Source organism: Vespa crabro, chromosome 13 (assembly GCF_910589235.1).
Source record: "Vespa crabro chromosome 13, iyVesCrab1.2, whole genome shotgun sequence".
NCBI lineage: Eukaryota > Metazoa > Arthropoda > Insecta > Hymenoptera > Vespidae > Vespa > Vespa crabro.
Genome location: NC_060967.1, coordinates 3,324,938 through 3,344,761, shown reverse-complemented (window position 1 = coordinate 3,344,761; position 19,824 = coordinate 3,324,938). Strand labels below are relative to the sequence as shown.

Genomic DNA, 19,824 nt, shown 5'->3' with positions numbered 1-19,824 from the left:
GAATAATAATTATAATAACGGTATCAACTACTATAATAATTGTATACGTACAAATTTGATATTAACGAAAATATTCGGATGATTTACTGGCAACGACGAAACAATCATTCACAGTTGACGATTTCCCTCTAAAAACGTGTCATCCACGTCGAATTCTCCGGGCGCATATTAAAGATTTGAACATTAGCACGATTTCCTAACTAATAATATGATTTTATCCGAATGACAAGTCTCGTGTCACGAATCCGTGGACGAAATGAATCATCTCAATGAGTCTTTTATTCGTCTCCTACGAGTCACTTCCTTTATTCGTAAAACAATCGCATGCTCTTCTTTGTTCGATCTATCGTTTATTCTTTTTTTTCTTTTTCTTTTTTTTTCTTTTTTTTCTTTTTTGTTCCTAATCTCGATCTTTCTAAAAAAAGAAAAAAAGTTGTTTTTCTCTTTTCGTAATATATTAGACGATGTAAGAAAATATTGACAAGTTGTAGTCTCTAATTAAATTCATTTCGACTTCGAGGATGCGTTTTTATCTATTTTACTGCATTTGCATGCATTCTAATTAAGTTCTAAACAAACCATTGCAATTCGTATTCGGCCATAGTCCAACGACATGTAATCGATTCTCAACAGACACGCGACGTTGTGAAATGTATTTACAAAGATATATTTCTTCGTTCTTACGGGAAAATCATCGTCTAAGATTATTTCGAAAATTCATCGAACTTTCCTCTTTAGATCTATCGAAGATTATACATGACGTTAGATATAAGAATAAATAAGAATTATATATTATTGTAATCTTTTAATCGAATAATACAATAATCGGAATAGACGAGGAAACTCTATGGAATCACTAGGATCATTAGATTCGCATAACGAAAACCCGTTTACCGGTAGCGAACGAACTATGCGACCTTGGCGAAAGGTGGAAGTTAAAAGTCGGCTGACTTTCAAGTTCCAAGTCGGTCGCTTATCCTCAAGATTGTCTTTGTATTCGATGATGCAGCGAGATTGGACCGATTTAGATACTTTTCGATAGATAAAAAAAAAGGAATTCCTTCTACGAGAAGTCACCTCGTAATAAAACAAAGAGACTAAAACGTTAGGATTGCCACTTTTCTAACGATTTGACACGATTTCTCTACGATTCTGATTCGAAAACGTACAAGAAAGGAAGCAACGATAAAGAAAGAGAAAGAAAAAGAGAAGAAATTTTCTAGCGTTGAAAATCGCGTCACTTGGTGCAGATTGAACCGAAGAAAATATGTTTGTATTAAAAAAGAAAAAAAAAGAAAAAAAAAAAGAAAAAATCTTATCGTCTTTTGATCGTTCCCAACAAAACATAGATAACTCAAAGAGAATCGAAAAGTAGACCGAGCAATTCCGCGTGAACAACCTTTTCGGCCATTTTGATATTTGAGTCGTTATATATTACGAATGGTCCTATCTTTCTCTTTGTCATGCACCAAAGAACACGTGCATTCTCTCTCTCTCTCTCTCTCTCTCTCTCTCTCTCTCTCTCTCTCTCTCTCTCTCTCTCTCTCTTTCTATTCCATTCGAAGGAAGAATAAAACGTTTCGTAGTAAGAACGGTGAATAATGATACTCACTGATCGCGTGTTGCGCGAACTCTTTTTCTTTTTTCTTCCCCCCTCCTCTCTCTTTCTCTTTCTCTCCCTCCCTCTCTCTTTCTTTTTTTAAAGATGATTCCTTCAAAATCCGAGGATGATCAGCGAACAGTGTCCTCCAATCAGCGAGAGCCGATCTTCTCGATGCAACAACGGTCGAGTCCTCCTTCTTTTCGTCATACTTTTTAATCTTCTTAAATGTACACAGGAAAAGAAGAAACACAGAAGAAACTCCTTTATCTGTCTTATTCTTTTTTTTTCTTTTTTTTTTTTTTTTTTATCTATACGGACGGGTGATACACGAGACACGATGAATTAAGATAAATGCTCGAAGATATTTAAAAATGATATTTCTCGAATATATAAGTAGATATGGGAGAGCACACGACGACGACAACGAAATCGACTGGAACTCTTCTCAACCACCACCTTCTCCACCTCCTCCTCCTCCTCCTCCTCCTCCTCCTTGCGTCACCGACCGAAGGAGAGCCTGTTGCTCTCCTCCTCCTCGTCCTCCCCCTCTCCCTTTCCCTCTCCTCCTCCTCCTCCTCCTCCTCCTCCGCCTCCTCTTCGGACACGAGCGCTAGTTCAGATGCGCGCGCGTTTCACCGATCCAAAAGATCCTTCTTTTTACTCCTCCGTTAATCGTCGTTATTACCGTTTTCCGAATCGACGTAGACGTAAAGATCTAGAGGAAGAATGCATCGACTTGCTGGCTGTCTTTTCTTCAAGGACTCGATCCACCGGTAAACGTTTGCCATGAAAAGTCCGCCTTATCCACCACCACCACCACCATCACCACCTCCTCCTCCTCCTTCTCCTCCTCTTCTTCCTTCTTCTCCTCCTCCTCCTCCTCTTCCTCTTTTTCTTCTCTCTCTATTTCCTTCTCCTCCTCCTCCTCCTCCTCTTCTTCTTCCCAAAAACGCACACTTTTGCTCGAGAAGAGCAACAGCAACAACAACAGCAACGGTTTTATACACCGAGCGGCAAAACGATAATAACGAACAAGAACAGATTTTCTCTTTCTCTCTTTTTCTCTTTTGCACAGATATACTACACAAATACTTCACCGACAGTCTCTCTTTCTTTCTCTCTCTCTCTCTCTCTCTCTCTCTTACGCACTCCTATCTTCTTCTTCCTTGAAATCGAATATAAGATCTCTCTCTCTTTCTCTCTCTCTCTCTCTCTATATATATCTCTCTCCTTCTCTGTCTCTCTCTCTCCCTTTTTTTCAACGATTAACGACGGACAGAGAGGAGAAACAGGCGGGCAGGCGGGCAGACAGGCAGGCAGGCAGACCTCGACGTTTGATCCGGATATGCGACGTCTGTCGAGTTGCGTTTGGTCGCGCTGCGCTCCCGTAACTGCATCCGCGTCTCGACGGCGCGTCGCGCCGCGCTTAGAGCGCCGCCATCCACCACCTCTACTCCCCACCACTATTGTACACCACCACCACCACCACCACCACCAGCACCACCACCAGCACCACCACCACCACCACCAGCAGCAGCATCAACCACCACCAGCACCACCACTACCATTGCTACCATCACCACCACCACCACCACCTCGACTAGTAGGAGTCCGACTAGAGGTGCGCGCGAGCGCGCGCGCGCATCCGACGACGACGACGACGACGGCGACGACGACGACGACAGTGACGATGACGGTGACGATGAAACACTCTACTCTACTCTACTCTACTCTACTCTCATTCTCTTTCTCTCTCTCTCCCGATACACGTGCATGCACTGCACGCGCCCCTCAACGTGCAACTACTACTCTTCCCCCTCCTCCTATCGTCTCCTCTCTTCTCCACTCCTCTCCTCTCCTCTCCTCCTCCTCCTTCTCCTCCTACTCCTCTTTCTTCTTCGACCGGCAAACACGAAGTCTCCTCGCCCTTTTCAAACTTTCGCCGAAAGTACGAGGTCCCGAATGCACTTGAAAATTCCTCGATTTTCTCTCGCATTTCTTCTCAATAACATGTATTATGAAATCTTTAGTAAATTTATAAGAGATTTACTCATTTTCCTATCGATTAATCTTCGATCCATGATCTATGACAATTTTGAAGATAGTTTGTTTTTTTTTCTTTTTATATTCATTCATAGCTTACTTCTTACTTCGTGCTAATTTATGCGAATCTATATTTCATGATCAGAATCTATGTTCATATAATATATCGAGAAGGAGAGAGAGAGAGAGAGAGAGAGAGAGAGAGAGAGAGAGAAAACATGTATTTACGTATAAAATATTTGAAGTGTTAGGATCTTGAACGAATTTCTTTTCTAAATCGATAGGAAATGGAGAGTTTGAAAGGCGGCAAGTTTAAATAAGCCGGGCATCAACAGGTTAAGAAGTTGCTTTCCGGATACACCGCGGGCGTTAACGGAGAACGACGCAGTTTTCTCGGTCGACGCTTCGAAGGTATCGATCCTTGCATCTTCTCTCTCTCTTTCTCTTTCTCTCTCTCTCTCTTTCTCTCTCTCTCTCTCTCTCTCTCTCTCTCTCTCTCTCTCTCTCTCTCTTTCCAACGCGCAACACGCGAGCTCGATTAGAAGCAAACGTTCTCGCGTCTTTGTTTCGTTCTAACCGGCCGATTCGAAGTACGCGCGTTAGTTAGTCGAAGACATCAACTTCTATTTTTAGAGAACCGAGCACGCTCCTTTCGTTGTTGCGTTGCGTTAACGACGCGCGACACTCGAGTGCGCTCGGAACCTGTTTCGACGATCGTATAACATAGCTTTGTCTTACGGTCATAGATCGCTTTTAACACGTTCACTGTCATGCTAATTTTTTCAGACAACAATACCACACTTTTATTATTGCAAAAATATAATGATTAATTATTGCGTAGGATGATACTGTACCTACTCTTATCAATAATACGCACAATGCACTCGGTCGCTCTCGATGATAAATTTTTGATACGAAAAGTGAAAAAAAAAAAAAGAAATTGCAGAAAAAAAGATAACGTATTATTGCGAATATTAGTAATGTTTTGACTCGCTTTGGTTTTCTTACGATTTTAAAATAATTCATCGAATTGACACGTTATGTTTGTTTACTTTAAAATCTAATCGTTAATAATAACAATTGACACATTGTCCATTATAAATATAGAAGAAACATATAATTGAAATGAAAAATAATTCTACATTAACAAACTTTTTCATGTTATAGAGCAATGAATAAATTTAATATCATCGATCATCGATGATGATTATAGAGTAATTGCAATAGCGAATACGTTAATGCACTTTTTACAACAATCTTACACGTTTTTCCGTTTGACGCCAATGAGAGAAGAGAATGTGGATTTGTTGGACTTTAGCACGTTTTGATATTTCAAGATATCGTATCGATTTCAATCGATCGATCGATTGTAAGAGGCGAAAAAGAGAGGAAAAAAAAGCACGGGATCTTCACGCCCGACTAACCGTTTGCTATCTCCGTTAGGTTAGGTAATAATATCGCGGATATTAATCGTCTTACCGACCTCGTTTTATCGTTCGCGGTTTCCCTCTTTATCGTTTCCTTTGCATTCACCAAAATTTTTCAAGACTCGAGAACACTACGTTCTCGTTGTGCCGCAATACTCGATGTTCTCTCTCTCTCTCTCTCTCTCTCTCTCTCTCTCTCTTTTTATCTCTCTCTGAGCATGGCCATGACACTTTTAATAGGAGACAATTTAATGCAGTCACTGCTGCGATTTGAAATTTAAAGTCTAATCGCCAGCTAGAACGTTGTCTATTCGCAAACTTTCAAACGGAATAAAGAGATTTAATCCTCTCATATGCAATATTTAAATCATTTTTTTGATTTCTTTTTTTTTTGTTTTTACGAATAATTAACAAACGATATATGAATTTAATAATATATGAAAGAGAATAATATTTATTTATTTTCGATAAAAATCGAAAAGTTAACATATAGGAAAACATCTTCCATGCAAAATGATTAAGTATGATTCGATAATATTGAGAAAATATAATTTTTCTTTTTTCTTCCTTTTTTCTTTTTTTCTTTTTTTTTTTTTTCTTTCATTTAGTGTAGCAAGAATCGTCTTACTTTTTTTCGTTTCTTATCGTGACCTCTTTTTGCTTACAACAGAATATATACTATCTTTCACGGTTCGAAGTGTTCGATCAACGAAAGAGTAAGCTATTGAAAGACGAAAAGCATAGAATTTTTCAACGTTTCTTCACTTTCCCGCCTCCTCGTTCGAAAGCTCTAGCTCGATTCGAGCTAGATAAAATTCGAACAAACGCGATCCCCTGCTTATCGTCGTATCTTATCGTTCGCCGCTCGTTCGATATCTTCCGCACCATTTTAAAGAATCATATGGATAAGAGGAGGTGGGGGATAGATTGAGGAAGGGAGAAAGAGACAGAGGATCGAGGCGTGGCACAGTTTGGAGAGACGGACAGTTAAGAAGAGTGACTGATCAGAGTGGTCGAGAAGGAAGGGAAAAGTGACACGTGAGAGAAAGAGAGAGAGAGAGAAAACGGTTGAGACCTTGGGATAGGCGAACGCTTTAGAAATTCGTTAGATAATCCGTGGGGCACGGCTCTTTGCTTTCAAGATGGCAGCCGAAAGTGTAGGAGATTAGATAGGGCGCTTCACCAACGATGACTCTTCCTCCTTCTCCTCATCCTCTTTGTCTATGTCTTCTCTCTCTCTCTCTCTTTCTCTCTCTCTCTCTCTCTCTCTCTCTCTCTCTCTCTCTCTCTCTCTGATATACTCGGATGTAGTTATGCAATGTTCACACAAAATTCCGGTGTTTTAGAAGCGTATATGAGCATTTTAGTTATCAAATTTCAAAAAAATTGAAAAATTGAAAAGTTAATATAAAGATTACTTTCATCGCAATATTTTATCATTGTTAATATATCCATATCTTATTATGTATACATATATATATATATATATATATATATATGTATTGAGATAGATTAGAATGAAGAAAAATGTATATATCAGATTGATGCATATAAAAGTGTCATTTCATTATAATAAATTTCTTATAATTTATTTAACAATATTTATTTAAAATCAACTCGAAACTAGCATTATTTAATGAAATAGAAAACAAGTATATAATACGCAATAAACAAATTAGAAGAAAACAGTTATGAAGAAGAAATAGATATAAATGAAGAATCGCATGTTAATAGCGTTGACACTATTGAGGTAGGATTGATGTGGAGGACGTCGATTGTCAAGTACAACGGCGACGACGACGTCGATGACGACGACGACGACGACGACGACGACGACGACGACGATGATAACGACGCGACGCTTCACCGCAAATCTGATTCCATGTAGGTATACTTGACATTAAATTTTCCGTCGGCCTTCTAAACTGTGCGGCGCTATACGTGCGCGCAAACGAACACGCGTGTAGGCAGTCAGCTCACTCCAAAGCCTTTCTCTTTGGCGAGCCAATGATTGCGCCACCTACCGAAAAATCTACGCCTACCAACGCAACGAGGAGACTTAGAAACTGCGATAATGGACGATCCTAAACATGTCTTCGATTCTTTTTCTCTCGATCGCTTTTTTTTTGTCCTTATAAATTTGAGGCCTTAAATTTTTTTTTTTATAAAATTGAACTCTAACGAAATATTTAGATAATACTATAATAGGAACGATGAAATTCTTTTACTTTTTTTTTTCTCTTTTTTTTGAAACAAGAGACAACATAAAAATGAAATAAGTTAAATAATTAATTGTTTAGAAAGTTCTAATAAAATATAAAGGATCTTAAGATAATTTTTTATCCTTCACTTCTCACGCAAGATACGTATTTTATTTTGACAATAAAAATTATCTAAAGTTATTGTGTCCTTTGTTATAAAAATGATGATGATAAGTGAAACGAAAGAACGAATGGGTGCGTGTGTGTGCGTGCGGGCGTGCGCACCCCGGTGCCACGTGATGTCTAAATTCAGTCGGCCATTTTGGAGCATGATTCATTTGTTTAGAGCAGCCCGGATAGGAGAGTGAGAGGCGGAGCTATACGCGCACGAAATCCTCACTAGTGCGCGTTTTAGATTCACACCGATCGCCACCGACCGTTGTGACCCTGTCATGAGCTATCAGATTTCTTACCGAGTGTAAGATCTTCTCTCGATCTCTCTTCCCTCTCATCCTCTCCTTTTCCTCGTGTCTTCTTAGGTATCAATTTCGATTTATAAACTATATTTTCCAAAAAAGTCTCGAATCAGACAAAAAGAGACAAACAGAAAGACAAAGAAAGAGAGAGAGAGAGAGAGAGAGAGAGAGAGAGAGATAGATAGAGAGAAGGAATATTTGTTCTTTATTCTATTGTCGCAAAAAGGAACTGGTACGAAGTCTAATATTAAAATTTCGATGCCCCTATGACGTGAAGCACGCAAGAACGCGTGACATACCGTGACGATGGTAGCTCACCACGATGGGAAGAAATAAAAGAGAAAACCTTCGGATTGAATTCGGTGTTGTTCTCTCATTCTATCGTTCGCGCTCGTCTCACGTTCGTATTCACGAAATTATGTTCGAAATGAAGGATAACGAGAGAAGAAGAGAAAGCATGCAAGGACTTTTGGCCAATAGTATCCAAATTTAAAAAAAGAATCAGTCTCTCCGTCGTCCTTTGTTCGATAAAAAAATTCCTCCTCTTTCTCTCTCTCTCTCTCTCTTTCTTTCTTTCTTTCTTTCTTTCTTTCTTTTTTTTTCTTTTTTTTTTTTTTCTTGAAGAAATTCGCGCCCTCGAACGATCGTGGCTACGGCCGAGTTAACGTCTCGCTTCCCGGGGATCAAGGAGCGTGACAAGGCTACGCAAGGCAAATGTTATTCTCCGTCGAAAAGAGGCATGAATTATTTATCGACCGCGAACGAGAGAAAGAAAGAAAGAAGGCAAGAAGAAAAAGAAGAAAAAAAAGAGATAGAGAGAGAGAGAGAGAAAGAGAGAGAGAGAGAGAGAGAGAGAGAGAGAGAGAGAGAGAGAGAAGGAAAGTCGTCAAGTCAAAGACGATATCTTCACTCTCGTCGGATTACGTTTGAAGAAGAAACCAGCATAGTGTGCCATTTTTTTTCACTTGTCTCGTGAAATAGTCCGAAACGCTCGTTATAATGAGGAAAAAAAAATCAAATTAATTAAATATATATGATTTATAGAAGAAGAAGAAGAAGAAGAAGAAAAGAAAAAAAATAAGAAAAAGAATATGAAATACTTTCCCCGAATGATTTCAATGCGTTGACGACAATGGAAAGTAAGATCGCATGATAGAAGAAACGAGAGACGAAGCGAAATTCGGCCATGAGACGAGTATGCGAGAGGAAAGAGGGAGAAGGAGGAGGCAGCTGCGTCGGCAGTAGAGATCTTCCTTCCCCTCTCTTTCTTTGTTCTTTTGGAGCTCTTTTTCTTTCGCTCTTTCTCTCTCTCTCTCTCTCTCTCTCTCTTTTTTTCTCTTTCTCCCTTCGGCAAGGTTCGGCTCGGAGCCGAACATCGTCGAATTTATTCGAGACGAGACTGAGCCTGCCCCTACGAGCAATCGGGTCTTCACGTTGGACACAAGGTCATTGCCAGTGGGTCAGTCGGGCCAATCGCGCTGGCCGAAGGTTTCAACCAAATTCTTACAACCAGCCAACCAACTGCGAACGTTTCTTTTCCCACTCTAACGATCTACGCACGGATAAATATATGCAATAACAACCGAATCTCGATTAACTACGAATGTACATGAATAGTATCCAATGGCACGGTGGATGCTGCGATAAGATAGAAAGGTTGCCTGATAGACGAGATGCTTGAACGTTCCGCTTGTTCCGCCATTCAGGCGGTATGTTGGAAAGGGAACGGATAGGCCGCCGTCCCATGAGGCCTTGACCGTATCTCTGCTTATCGTATCGGCCGAGTTGCACCGTCGACGTCACGCCGCTAAAGTTATGCGCGGCATCTCGTCGAACGTTCATCTTCCACGAAGATGATACATTTTTTTTTTGTTTTTTTTTACACTTGAAAGTGTCTTCTTGAAATAATCGATAGGTACCGATCATTCCTTCAAGGTCGATAGAAGGAACTCGATCGAAAGAGATCAAATTTTTCGTTCGATGAATAAGAAAAGTTGAAAACGTTTGGGCTCATTGAATTACTTAAACTTCGACACGTGACGTAATCGCGACTATTATCATCGACGATAGATCTCTCTATCCGAATGTGCGGTCTTCCTCGTGCGAGCAATAAATGCATCGCATGAACGCTCCTAACGAGTCCGATGTTTACTCCCAAGTATCGTATGCACCGTAATTGGTATTACGCAAGTACTCGAGCCGTCGCGAGTAAGTACTCGCCGAGCTTGATAAACTCCAAGTAAATCATCGCCTTTCTCCGACGACAACGACGACGACTAAGCCCTTGATCTAATGATCTTTTCCAAACGATCTATGATCGTATTACTGCTTAGATTTTTTTTTGACTTTTTCAAATCGATGATAGAAATATCGTTTGAATTTTTATCATTTCCAGCAAAAGTTCTTTTACGAATAAATTTCTACGTATTCGTACTATCGCTCAATAACGATTCAGTAAGGATTTTAACAGTCCAAGTATCGACCGAGCAAAGACTCGTTCGTTGCATTCGAATCGCCTTTCGAGAATCGTGAGACTCGAGGCAAAGCTTGGAAAACGCCTAAACCAAGCTAGAGTGATTTGCCTGGAATGCGCGACGTCAGGATCGTCGTTGCCTCTCTGTTTCGATTCTTTCCTCGAATTCTTCTTCCCTCTTTCTCTCTCTCTCTCTTTTTTTCTCTTTCTCTCTCTCTCTCTCTCTCTCTCTCTCTCTCTCTCTCGCCTTTTCTCGTTCTATCTAAGTTTCTTTCCTTTACGTACTACTAAGAATTCATTCACGGTAAGATTAATAATCAGAAAATACAATGGAATATATTTAAATGGCATAAGAAATAAGGAAAAAGAAATTCTTATAAAAATTTTTATCTAAATTATTTGGAATAGAATTGTCGATATATAAAAAAAAAAAAAAAATAAATTTTAATTATCTGAATAAAGATACGTATTCCTTTTGGATGCAGAGAATTTACGATTTCACGCTTGTTCTCTCTATCTCTCTCTCTTTCTCTCTCTCTCTCTCTCCGTCTTTCTCTTTCTCGTTTAGTCATATTTCGGCTATACCTACTTGTTGCACAGGGAACTAGTTATGTGCACAATGCACATACGTATATAGAGTAGTATGTATATAACGACGAGCTGGGTACAGTCGGCATTGACGTAGCTCGCTTGGCACGGTAACAAATAAGTGCAACGACCGACGAGCCGAAATAAATTCCATTCTACTTTCAAAACAAACCGAATTCCAATTTGTTTTTGTCGAATCGTTTTTTTGTTTTTGTTTTTCTTTTGTTTTTTTTTTTTTTTTTTTTTCTATAATATTTCGACTATTTCGAACGTTTTCTTCAATTTCTTTCAAATTTTGTTGCAAATTTTACATGATTAAGAACGCGCATGACTAACAATAGAAAAATAGAAATTCGCGATTTTTTTTATCACATCCGGTCGATTCATTCATTATTCATCTCCGCGAGTAATCATTATTATAGTAAGAAATGAAAAATTTCCTTTAGGCGTATATCAACTCGATTTAATTATATAATTGTTTTCCTTCGATTTAAATAAATTCCAATTTACTTATAATTTAAAAAGAAAAAAGAATAATTCAGAAGTAAATAATTGTAAATAAAACGATTATAGTTGTACGTCGAAAATTGAACGGTCGAGTCAACGTATTTGATATAACGTATAAACGAGAAGAAGAGAGACGAAAATAGAGGAGGAAAAGTGATTTATACGGATGAGTTCGTTGCTCGTAGATGCGCACAGGTATATTTCAGAATATGAGATGAACATAGTGAGCGAGCCACCCCACTCGAATCCACTTGGAAAATTTTGGGGATAACCGAGTCCACGCTAACACCACAGAGCTGCTTGGCTGTTACCACATCAGCTGTCGGCGGCTGCTGCAGCCGACCTATATACTTGTGTGTCTTTACATACACACACGTATATATAAGTATATATGTATATATATATGTATATATATATATATATATATATATATATATATACACGTGTGAATTTATCTTTATTGGTATAGGTATTTACTACATAGTACTATTATACTATGTCTATATACGGATAGAGTTTACATACGCTTGGAATAGAAATGTGTATGTGCGTGTACGAACACATTCAGAGCATACAACGAGGTATCCAACGGGCTACGATATAAACGCCGTTACTACTTGTTGCTCCGTTCCCAGAAAATACGAGGAACCAAACGATTTCGAGGCACCAAACGTTTCAATAGAAAATCCTACGTATTTCTAGCGTGTCCTTTCAACCGTTGTCCTCTTACAAATAGCTCTTCGACGCGAAATCTAGACACGATACGATTTCTTTTTTTTATACCGACGCGTTGCAATCAAACAAAAAGGAAAAAGAAAAGGAACAGTTAACGTACATGATTTATCGATTATACAATTTGTCTACAATGATTCAATATATAGAATGATTTCTGTACAATGATTTCTATACAATGATTCCATTAGACAAATGATTATCGTAAATCGTTGCATGATAGATGTTATATTCTATTAGATAGACTTTTAATACATATTGCACGATGATTGTTATATATATTTTTTTCTTTCATTTTATTTAGCCACTTTAGAACAACTTATTAGAGCAACTATGTTAATGTTAATTAGATAAAAATCCAATGAGATTTTGTTTTTCCTTAAAACAATGAGATATCAATTTAACTATCAGAATAAATCGACCTAATTCTAAACATTCGAAAAAGTAGTTTCATACTTTTGGTATTCGAATTTTACCGAAAAAAAGGCGATTCTAAACCGATTCAAAGCGTAGAGTGTAGAAGCAGGATTCATGAAATCTCTCGAAAGCATGAGCTCGAAAATTTGCCGTGCGTTTCGTAGGATAACTCGACAATGCAGGGACGACGAATATACAACGTGCATACAAACGTAGGAGGGCGAGTATGAATGCTCGCAAATGGCCCAGCCACGCACATTGAAGCACGGAGAATACACACACATGCAATTTCTCTCTCTCTCTATCATAGAATGAGAGAGAGCAAGAGGAAGAGAGAGAGAGAGAGAGAGAGAGAGAGAGAGAAGGATGCACGAGACGCGAAACGCTGCGTCGACGCTGTACTTTGCAGTTCTATGTCGGCGTCCTATCGGTGAGAAAGAGAGAAAGAGAGAAAGAGAGAGAGAGAGAGAGAGAGAAGGAGAGAAAGAGAGAGATGGTATGTGGAACACACTCACTCTCGATGGGTCACTCTCACTCTCTCGGGTGAGAGGGAAATTTGGCAGCTGTTTTAAAGCCGGCTAACTGGCGAAACTACCGTACGAGCGACCCCTTCCACGATTCTTCGTCTCTTTTTATTTCATGCACTGGGTTAACACGCTACTCTCCTCTTTCTCTTATTCTCTCGTTCCACCACCCTTTTCTCTCTTTTTTTCTTTTTTCTCTCTCTCTCTCTCTCTCTCTTTCTCTTTTTTTCTTTTTTCCTTCTTTCTTTTTTCTTTTTTTTTTTTTTTTTTTTTTATATATATACGAGCTTTCGGGAGTTCGGCTTCATTTTCGCTCCACCGATTTGGTTTCTCTCTTTCGACAGCACTCGATTGTTTTCTAGTCGACCGATCGTTTTCGATCGCCAACGGCGTACTCAATGTCGCTTTTGTGAACGATCGTTGTACTGGTTTACTCGTAGAAATCACAAAATGGACATACGTTTCGATGTATAAGTTTTAAGCAGACTTCATTGCATGTGCGTTTAAATTAAAAAAGTAAATTCGTTTATGGAACATCGTTTAGGGAGCTTTTTATTTTATCGTTTGTACGTCACGATTTTGTAATAATTTGAATAGTCAGCGAACGGAAATAACCGATTGCAACTTACATTTATTAATAGATATTACCATTTAACTTTTCAACTTGTTCTTCGACAAGACATATTTTTTCTTTTCTTTTTTTTTTTTTTTAAAGAGTACTATCGTATTTTATATACAATGCTCGATCATATTCCAAATTATTTTGACAATCAAAATCGATTAAATTTCACATAATACATTTGTTTAACGCTTTTTTATCTATATTATTTACATATATATATGTAATATACTCATACTTTTAATGAATGTTCGATCAACTTTCTAATGAAGTTACTTTCGAAGCGTTATATTTACTAAAAAATTTTTTGATAACTTTCGATCGGTGATGATTTTATCGGGGGAGGGGGGGAAATTTAAAGGCGCTTTTGTTAAGATTAAAGGAAAATAAAAAAAAAAAGAAAAATAATTAATAACATTGTTCAGTAAAATATTAATAAATTTCTATAGAGAACTAATGAAGAAATAAATATTAAAGGATAAACGTTTCACTATCGCTATTTAAAAGAATTAATTCGTATATAAATTTAGGAGAGAAAAACGGTGGTTATCGTCGAAAAACAGTCGACAGAGGCGAGTTACGAGCGACGAAAAGTTTGCACGCGTTTGCACGCACGTTGCATCGCCGGCGGATGTGGTACACACACGTGCATCCTACAGCAGACATACACGCATAACACGCCGCCATACATAAAAACGTATACCACAGAAACTCTGCAAGTTGGTCGAGTGCACTGGTCGAATGCATGTATGCGTGCGCATCGTTCTCTTCCTCTACATTCTCATATGCACATAGAAAGAGAGAGAAAAAGAGACAGACAGAGAGAGAGAGAGATAGAGAGAGAGAAAGAGAGAGAGAGAGAGAAGGTGAACGTCGTCTCTTCGTCGGTAAGTTGCGAAACCGGCCGAACATGTAGCTTTTTTGCCACACTGACCTGGGTTAACTTGAAGTACAGTGCCGAATAATAAAACGCCGGAACCACCGATTCCCCTTCTCTCTTTCGTTCTTCTTCGCTATATTCACATATACGTATATATATATTACATATATGCATATATATATATATATATATATATATATATATAGATTTATATAGTATATGTATATGAGCGGAAAAAGAAAGAAGGAGTATAGAGTGTGCCGTTCATGCACGAAAGAACTCGGTCCGCCCTCCAGCCAAATATAAACTCGTCTGTCCCTGTCCTTCCTTCCTTCATTCTCTTTCTCGTTCACTCTCTTTCCCTATCGGTGGCTACATGCATCGCTCACAGATATAGCAGTTTAAATATATATGTGCGTTCGCATGTGTGTATACATGCGTGTGTATGTATGTGTGTGTATGTATGTATGTATGTATGTATGTATGTATGTGCAGTAAAATGCACCGAGTGGCACACAAACGATCGAGGAACCGAGGGCAGGGCCACGGTCAGCCGAAAATAGGGCCGCGCCCCGTTCACTCTCTCTTTCTCTTTCCTCTTTTCCTTCGTCTTTCTCTGCTTCTGGCTATCTATCTCTTTCTCGTTTACTCACTCACTCACTCACTCGTTCGTTCGTTCGTTCGTTCGTTCGTTCGTTCGTTCGCTCGCTCGTTCGCTCGTTCGTTCGCTCGCTCGCTCGCTCGCTCGCTCGCTCGTTCGTTCGCTCGCTCGTTCGTTCGCTCGTTCGTTCGCTTGCTCGTTCGCTTGCTCGTTCGCCTCATTGAGTTTCAATGGCTCCGAGTTCTATATGAAGGTACAGGCTGATTCACGCGCTACGGATATGGGAGAAGCTGAATATTCGGCCGAGATAATGAACGTGAGCGTAGGCGGTACGTAGAGTTTTATTTGACGAAAGCCGATTCGTGAAGAGAAAAAGATGGAGAAGAAAGGATTTAGATATGTCAATCCATTAAGTTTAGATCGAGTATCATTTTATTATTTAGATATTTAAAGTGGTAAGTACAAAGTAGAAATATCGTAATGTTAAGTCCGACGATGATTTATTATATTATCGATATTAAACCTAAATAAAATCCATCGAAATAGTAGTCGTTTGCATCGATTGAAAATAATTTCTTCTCCGTTTGAAAATGACGATGCGTCAAGTGTATAATAATTAATAATATGAAAAAGAAGAAAAAAAAAAAAATTAAAATATTCTTCGCTATTTTATACATAATTAAAGGAATAAAACACTTTAAAGGAATTGTACATGAGAGGATTAAAATGTGTGAGTACGTTGTATGAAATTTTTATAAAAAGGAAACGATTGAAACAATCGAAACGATTTCGAAGTCGATTGTTGCACTGACTCATCCACAAAGCACAAACGACTCGGCGTACGCTCTTTTCTTCGATAACAATCGACGGAATGGCGTCTCTTCTATCGCGATACGCAAACTCGAACGCACTATCGAAAGCCACCGAGGACGGGAAAAGAATTTTTACCTTGCTTTTTCGCGAACGCACGCGAGCGCGCCTTTATGAAATCTATCTTATCCGACGATATCGGGATCCGATGGAAAAACGATTTCGTGAGCGACGATAACGCGAAAAACGCTCTAGAGATTAATATCGTCGCATTTTCTCGGAAAAACCTCCCGAATCCTTAATAACTGAAAACCGTCGATATTGAAAGCGCGAGATATGAATTTTGCTGCTTGAAGATCCAATAAAGTCTAGGATTAATAGGAAATAGTTTCATATTCTTTTCTTTCCTATAACCTTTCATTTTTCATTCGACGATCATCAATTATATTTCATGATTAACATATTTATCATTAATCATCGAATATAATCATTATATTATAATATAACCCTTTACCTTTTGTAACAAAACATTATGATACGTTAAATAATTATTTTCAATGAATTTAATAAATAACGTTCGGTATTATGCTTATATTTTCGATGATAATTATCATCTCAACTAGGATTCAGTTTAAATTACAAAGTCAATCGACGTTTAAAACGTAATCATATCGAGTTAATTCACATACGTTTCTATGTTATACACATTTGAAATATTTTATACGACAGCTCTCAGATACATACGATTATATGTGTATTTACGTATATAAACGTCTGTGTGTTCCTTTTAAACATATCTTTCTTTTAATAAGAATACAAATGTCAATATATTCGTGAAAAAATGACCTGAAAATCGTATTATCTTTTCGCCTTAATCGCATCGTTTTATTATACTTTGTATATAGATCATACGTAAGTATATATTCGCGTATATAGAACGAAACATTTTTAAGGCACATTGCTTTATTCTATCGTCTTTCAAATATGTTTAAAAATTGAAAAATAGATTTTCTTTAAGATTTATTTTATCATTCTGGATCTTTGATTGATTCGAAACTTCGAATTCGTTCAAAGAATCTTATCGAAAAATTCATGAAAAGAGAAAAAAAACAAAAAGAAAAACGAAAGAAAATACACAAATTTTCTCTTACTTGTCTGCGAATAATAAACTTATTACTCAACAAAGTACTCACCAAATTCAAATATCTTCCAAACAATGTCGTTTATCACCGGAGTTATCCAATAACCGATTGTTATCCACTCTTGGCTGGTAGAATAATCACTCTTATTATTGTCTAAAGTTTCAGATGATCAACAAAAATTCGATCTCAGGACACGCACCAACATCGTTGCGACGCTAGGATTATTATTGAAAAATGTTCACTTGTCAAAATAATTAAAAAAAAAAAAAAGAAAAAAAGAAAAAAAAAGGTAACAAACAATAAAGGACGAAGAAAAGTATTAAAGACGAAATAAGGGAAAATGCGAGAAGTATTTTTTTTACGAACGATAACGAAAGAACTTGTTTGAAATCAAGGAAGAGTAAAGAAGCAGAAGATATGAAAGGAGGTCTAACGATCAGGGTAATGCGGTTAGACTTGGATCGTTTAACGAGTCGAGATCAAGGTGATCTTATAGCCGAGCTCGCACACGTTTTCGATTCACCGATATTCGTACGAATCCTTTCGCGATAGGTCGCGAGAGCCTCGATTTACGCGCTATTCCGATTCTTTTTATCGATGCGACGTGCCTGCGTCGTTGCATTCGGACAAGGAGAGAGAGAGAGAAAGAGAGAGAGAGAGAGAGAATGAGAGAGAGAGAGAGAGAGAAAGAGAGAGAGAGAGAGAGAGAGAGGGAACGTGTATGAGAGAGAGAGAGAGATAGATAGATAGATAGATAGATAGATAGAAAGAGAGAGAGAGAGAGACAGAGAGAGAGAGATTCAGATAGGCCGCGAGTTCGCTTCAATGACGCAAACAGAATCTCTTCTCGTTCCGAGCCGACTAGTGTTTCGCGTTTAATACGAACACACAAAAAGAAAAAAATAAAATAACAAAACAAAAGAGAAAAGAGATAGAAAAAAATCGTATTGTTCTTTCGAAATTCAGAAGCGAAGCTCTACCTATCTTAAAAAACGATAAAAATAATCTTTTTCTTTCTTTATTTTTGCTTTATTTTTTTCTTTTTTTTTTTCTTTTAATGCGATGAAAATGAAAAAAAGCACGGCGATGGTCTTTCTCTTTCTCTCTCCCTCTCTCTCTCTCTCTCTCCTCTCTTTCTCTTTGTCTCACACACATGCAAAAATGTTGAAAGATCGAATCGTTTAATTTGCTTCATGACAAAAAGAATGGCAGCTGTAACAATCGTGAACACTTGTTCTTGTTTTTTTTTTTTCTTTTTTTTTCGTATGATAACGAGATTACGCGCAGGCGCAGTAAGGAGCGGGAATTTTGAGAAAAATGTGTCACTGTCTCTCTCTCTCTTTCTCTCTCTTGATTGATCTATGTATCTTTGTCCCTTTTTCTCACACTCTTCTAGAACTTGCAGAAATCATGTTCACCTTTTTTTTTGACCGGACAATCGAAGAATCGAATATATTTCCAATGTTCACAATAATCACGATTATACATATATAATCATTATTATACATATATAAGCACGATTATATATATATATATACATATATGTGTGTGTGTATATATATATATATATATAGGAAAACGTAACACGGGGAAGAATAAAATTAGGAAATAAAATAAAAAAAGAAGACAAATATAGAATAAGAAAAAGATCGTTTGATCGCACGGAATACGATCTAAAACGTTTCTCGGATCGGTCTTTTCACTCGTCGCACGATCGCGAGGAACGATGTCGCACGCGCGAGCACTCGTCGCACGATGCAGCGGCACCTCCTCCTCCTCCTCCTCCTCCTCCTCTTCCTCCTCCTCCTTCTCCACCTCCACCTTCTCCCCTTCCTCCTCTTCGAGCAACGTCGCCACTACCTCCACCACTACCGTCCTTACCCTCCTCTGCCCTTCTCCTCCTCTTCCTCCTTCTTCTTCTCTTCCTCCTTCTCCTCCTCCTCCACCTCTTCTTCGTAGCTGTTCGAACGACGACGTCGAAGCGACGATATTTAGTCTCTATGAAAATGGACGCGTTAAGGCTCGCGCCAACCAAGTGTAAGAGAGAGATAGAGAGAGAGAGATAGAGAGAGAGACAGAGAGGAAAAGAGAGACAGAGAGACAGAGAGAGAGAGAGAGAGAGAGAGCGGTTTGGCCGGCGGCCGGGGGGAGGGAGTAGAGGGATAGAGATAGAAACACACAGCCACGTCGAAAGTGCAGTTTAAGTGCTGTTCGCAAAGCCGATCCGGCAGCTTTGCTTAAAGTGTCTTCGTTTCGGTGACTCGGACAACATGTTGTTTCGTACTGCCCGTCTGCACGTATCGTGCATCCAGATAACAGCGTCGATTCACTAGCTCACCTCGTTCTTCGCTACAGGACGATTCAAATTTACCGATCGAATGCAATATAGTATAGATCTGAATTTTTCCAACATAAGAATTATCATACGAACGTATAAGGCATTTAAAAATGACATACATTAGGACATTAATCACTTAGGAAACTTAATAATAGAACTATATGTCAAAATGACAGGTGTCATATTAGTATTTTCTTTTTTTTTCTTTTTCTTTTTTTTTCCTTCCTCGCAAAGGAGACAGATATTTATGATAAAAACAAAAAGGAAGAAAGAAAAAAAAAAAATGAAAGAAAAAAATTTCTCATACCAAATTAATTATCTTACACCACACATTTTTTTTTTTCAACCAGCAACCCACTTTATCTTTGTCTCGCTTATTAAAACGGATTCTTTGTTCGTTGAGAGATGCATAATCGGTAATATGCATTTATATATATGGCTTC

At 38.3% G+C, this 19,824-nt stretch overlaps 1 protein-coding gene and 1 long non-coding RNA gene across 2 annotated transcripts in view; one reads left to right on the top strand and one right to left on the bottom strand.

The window, feature by feature from the left end:
* LOC124428594 overlaps positions 1 to 6,533 on the bottom strand; it is a 30,796-nt gene extending 24,263 nt beyond the window's left edge. The window contains exon 1 of the long non-coding RNA XR_006943222.1: positions 1,613 to 6,533. This is a non-coding gene — a long non-coding RNA (uncharacterized LOC124428594). The remainder of the gene's footprint in view (positions 1 to 1,612) is intronic.
* Positions 6,534 to 6,742: 209 nt separating this feature from the next.
* The window catches only part of LOC124428593 (protein SOB FIVE-LIKE 2-like), a 25,725-nt gene continuing 12,643 nt past the window's right edge, over positions 6,743 to 19,824 (top strand). Inside the window, exon 1 of the mRNA XM_046972838.1 lies at positions 6,743 to 6,957. Within this exon, the coding sequence (XP_046828794.1) occupies positions 6,833 to 6,957 (125 nt within the window). The 5' untranslated portion in view covers positions 6,743 to 6,832. The remainder of the gene's footprint in view (positions 6,958 to 19,824) is intronic.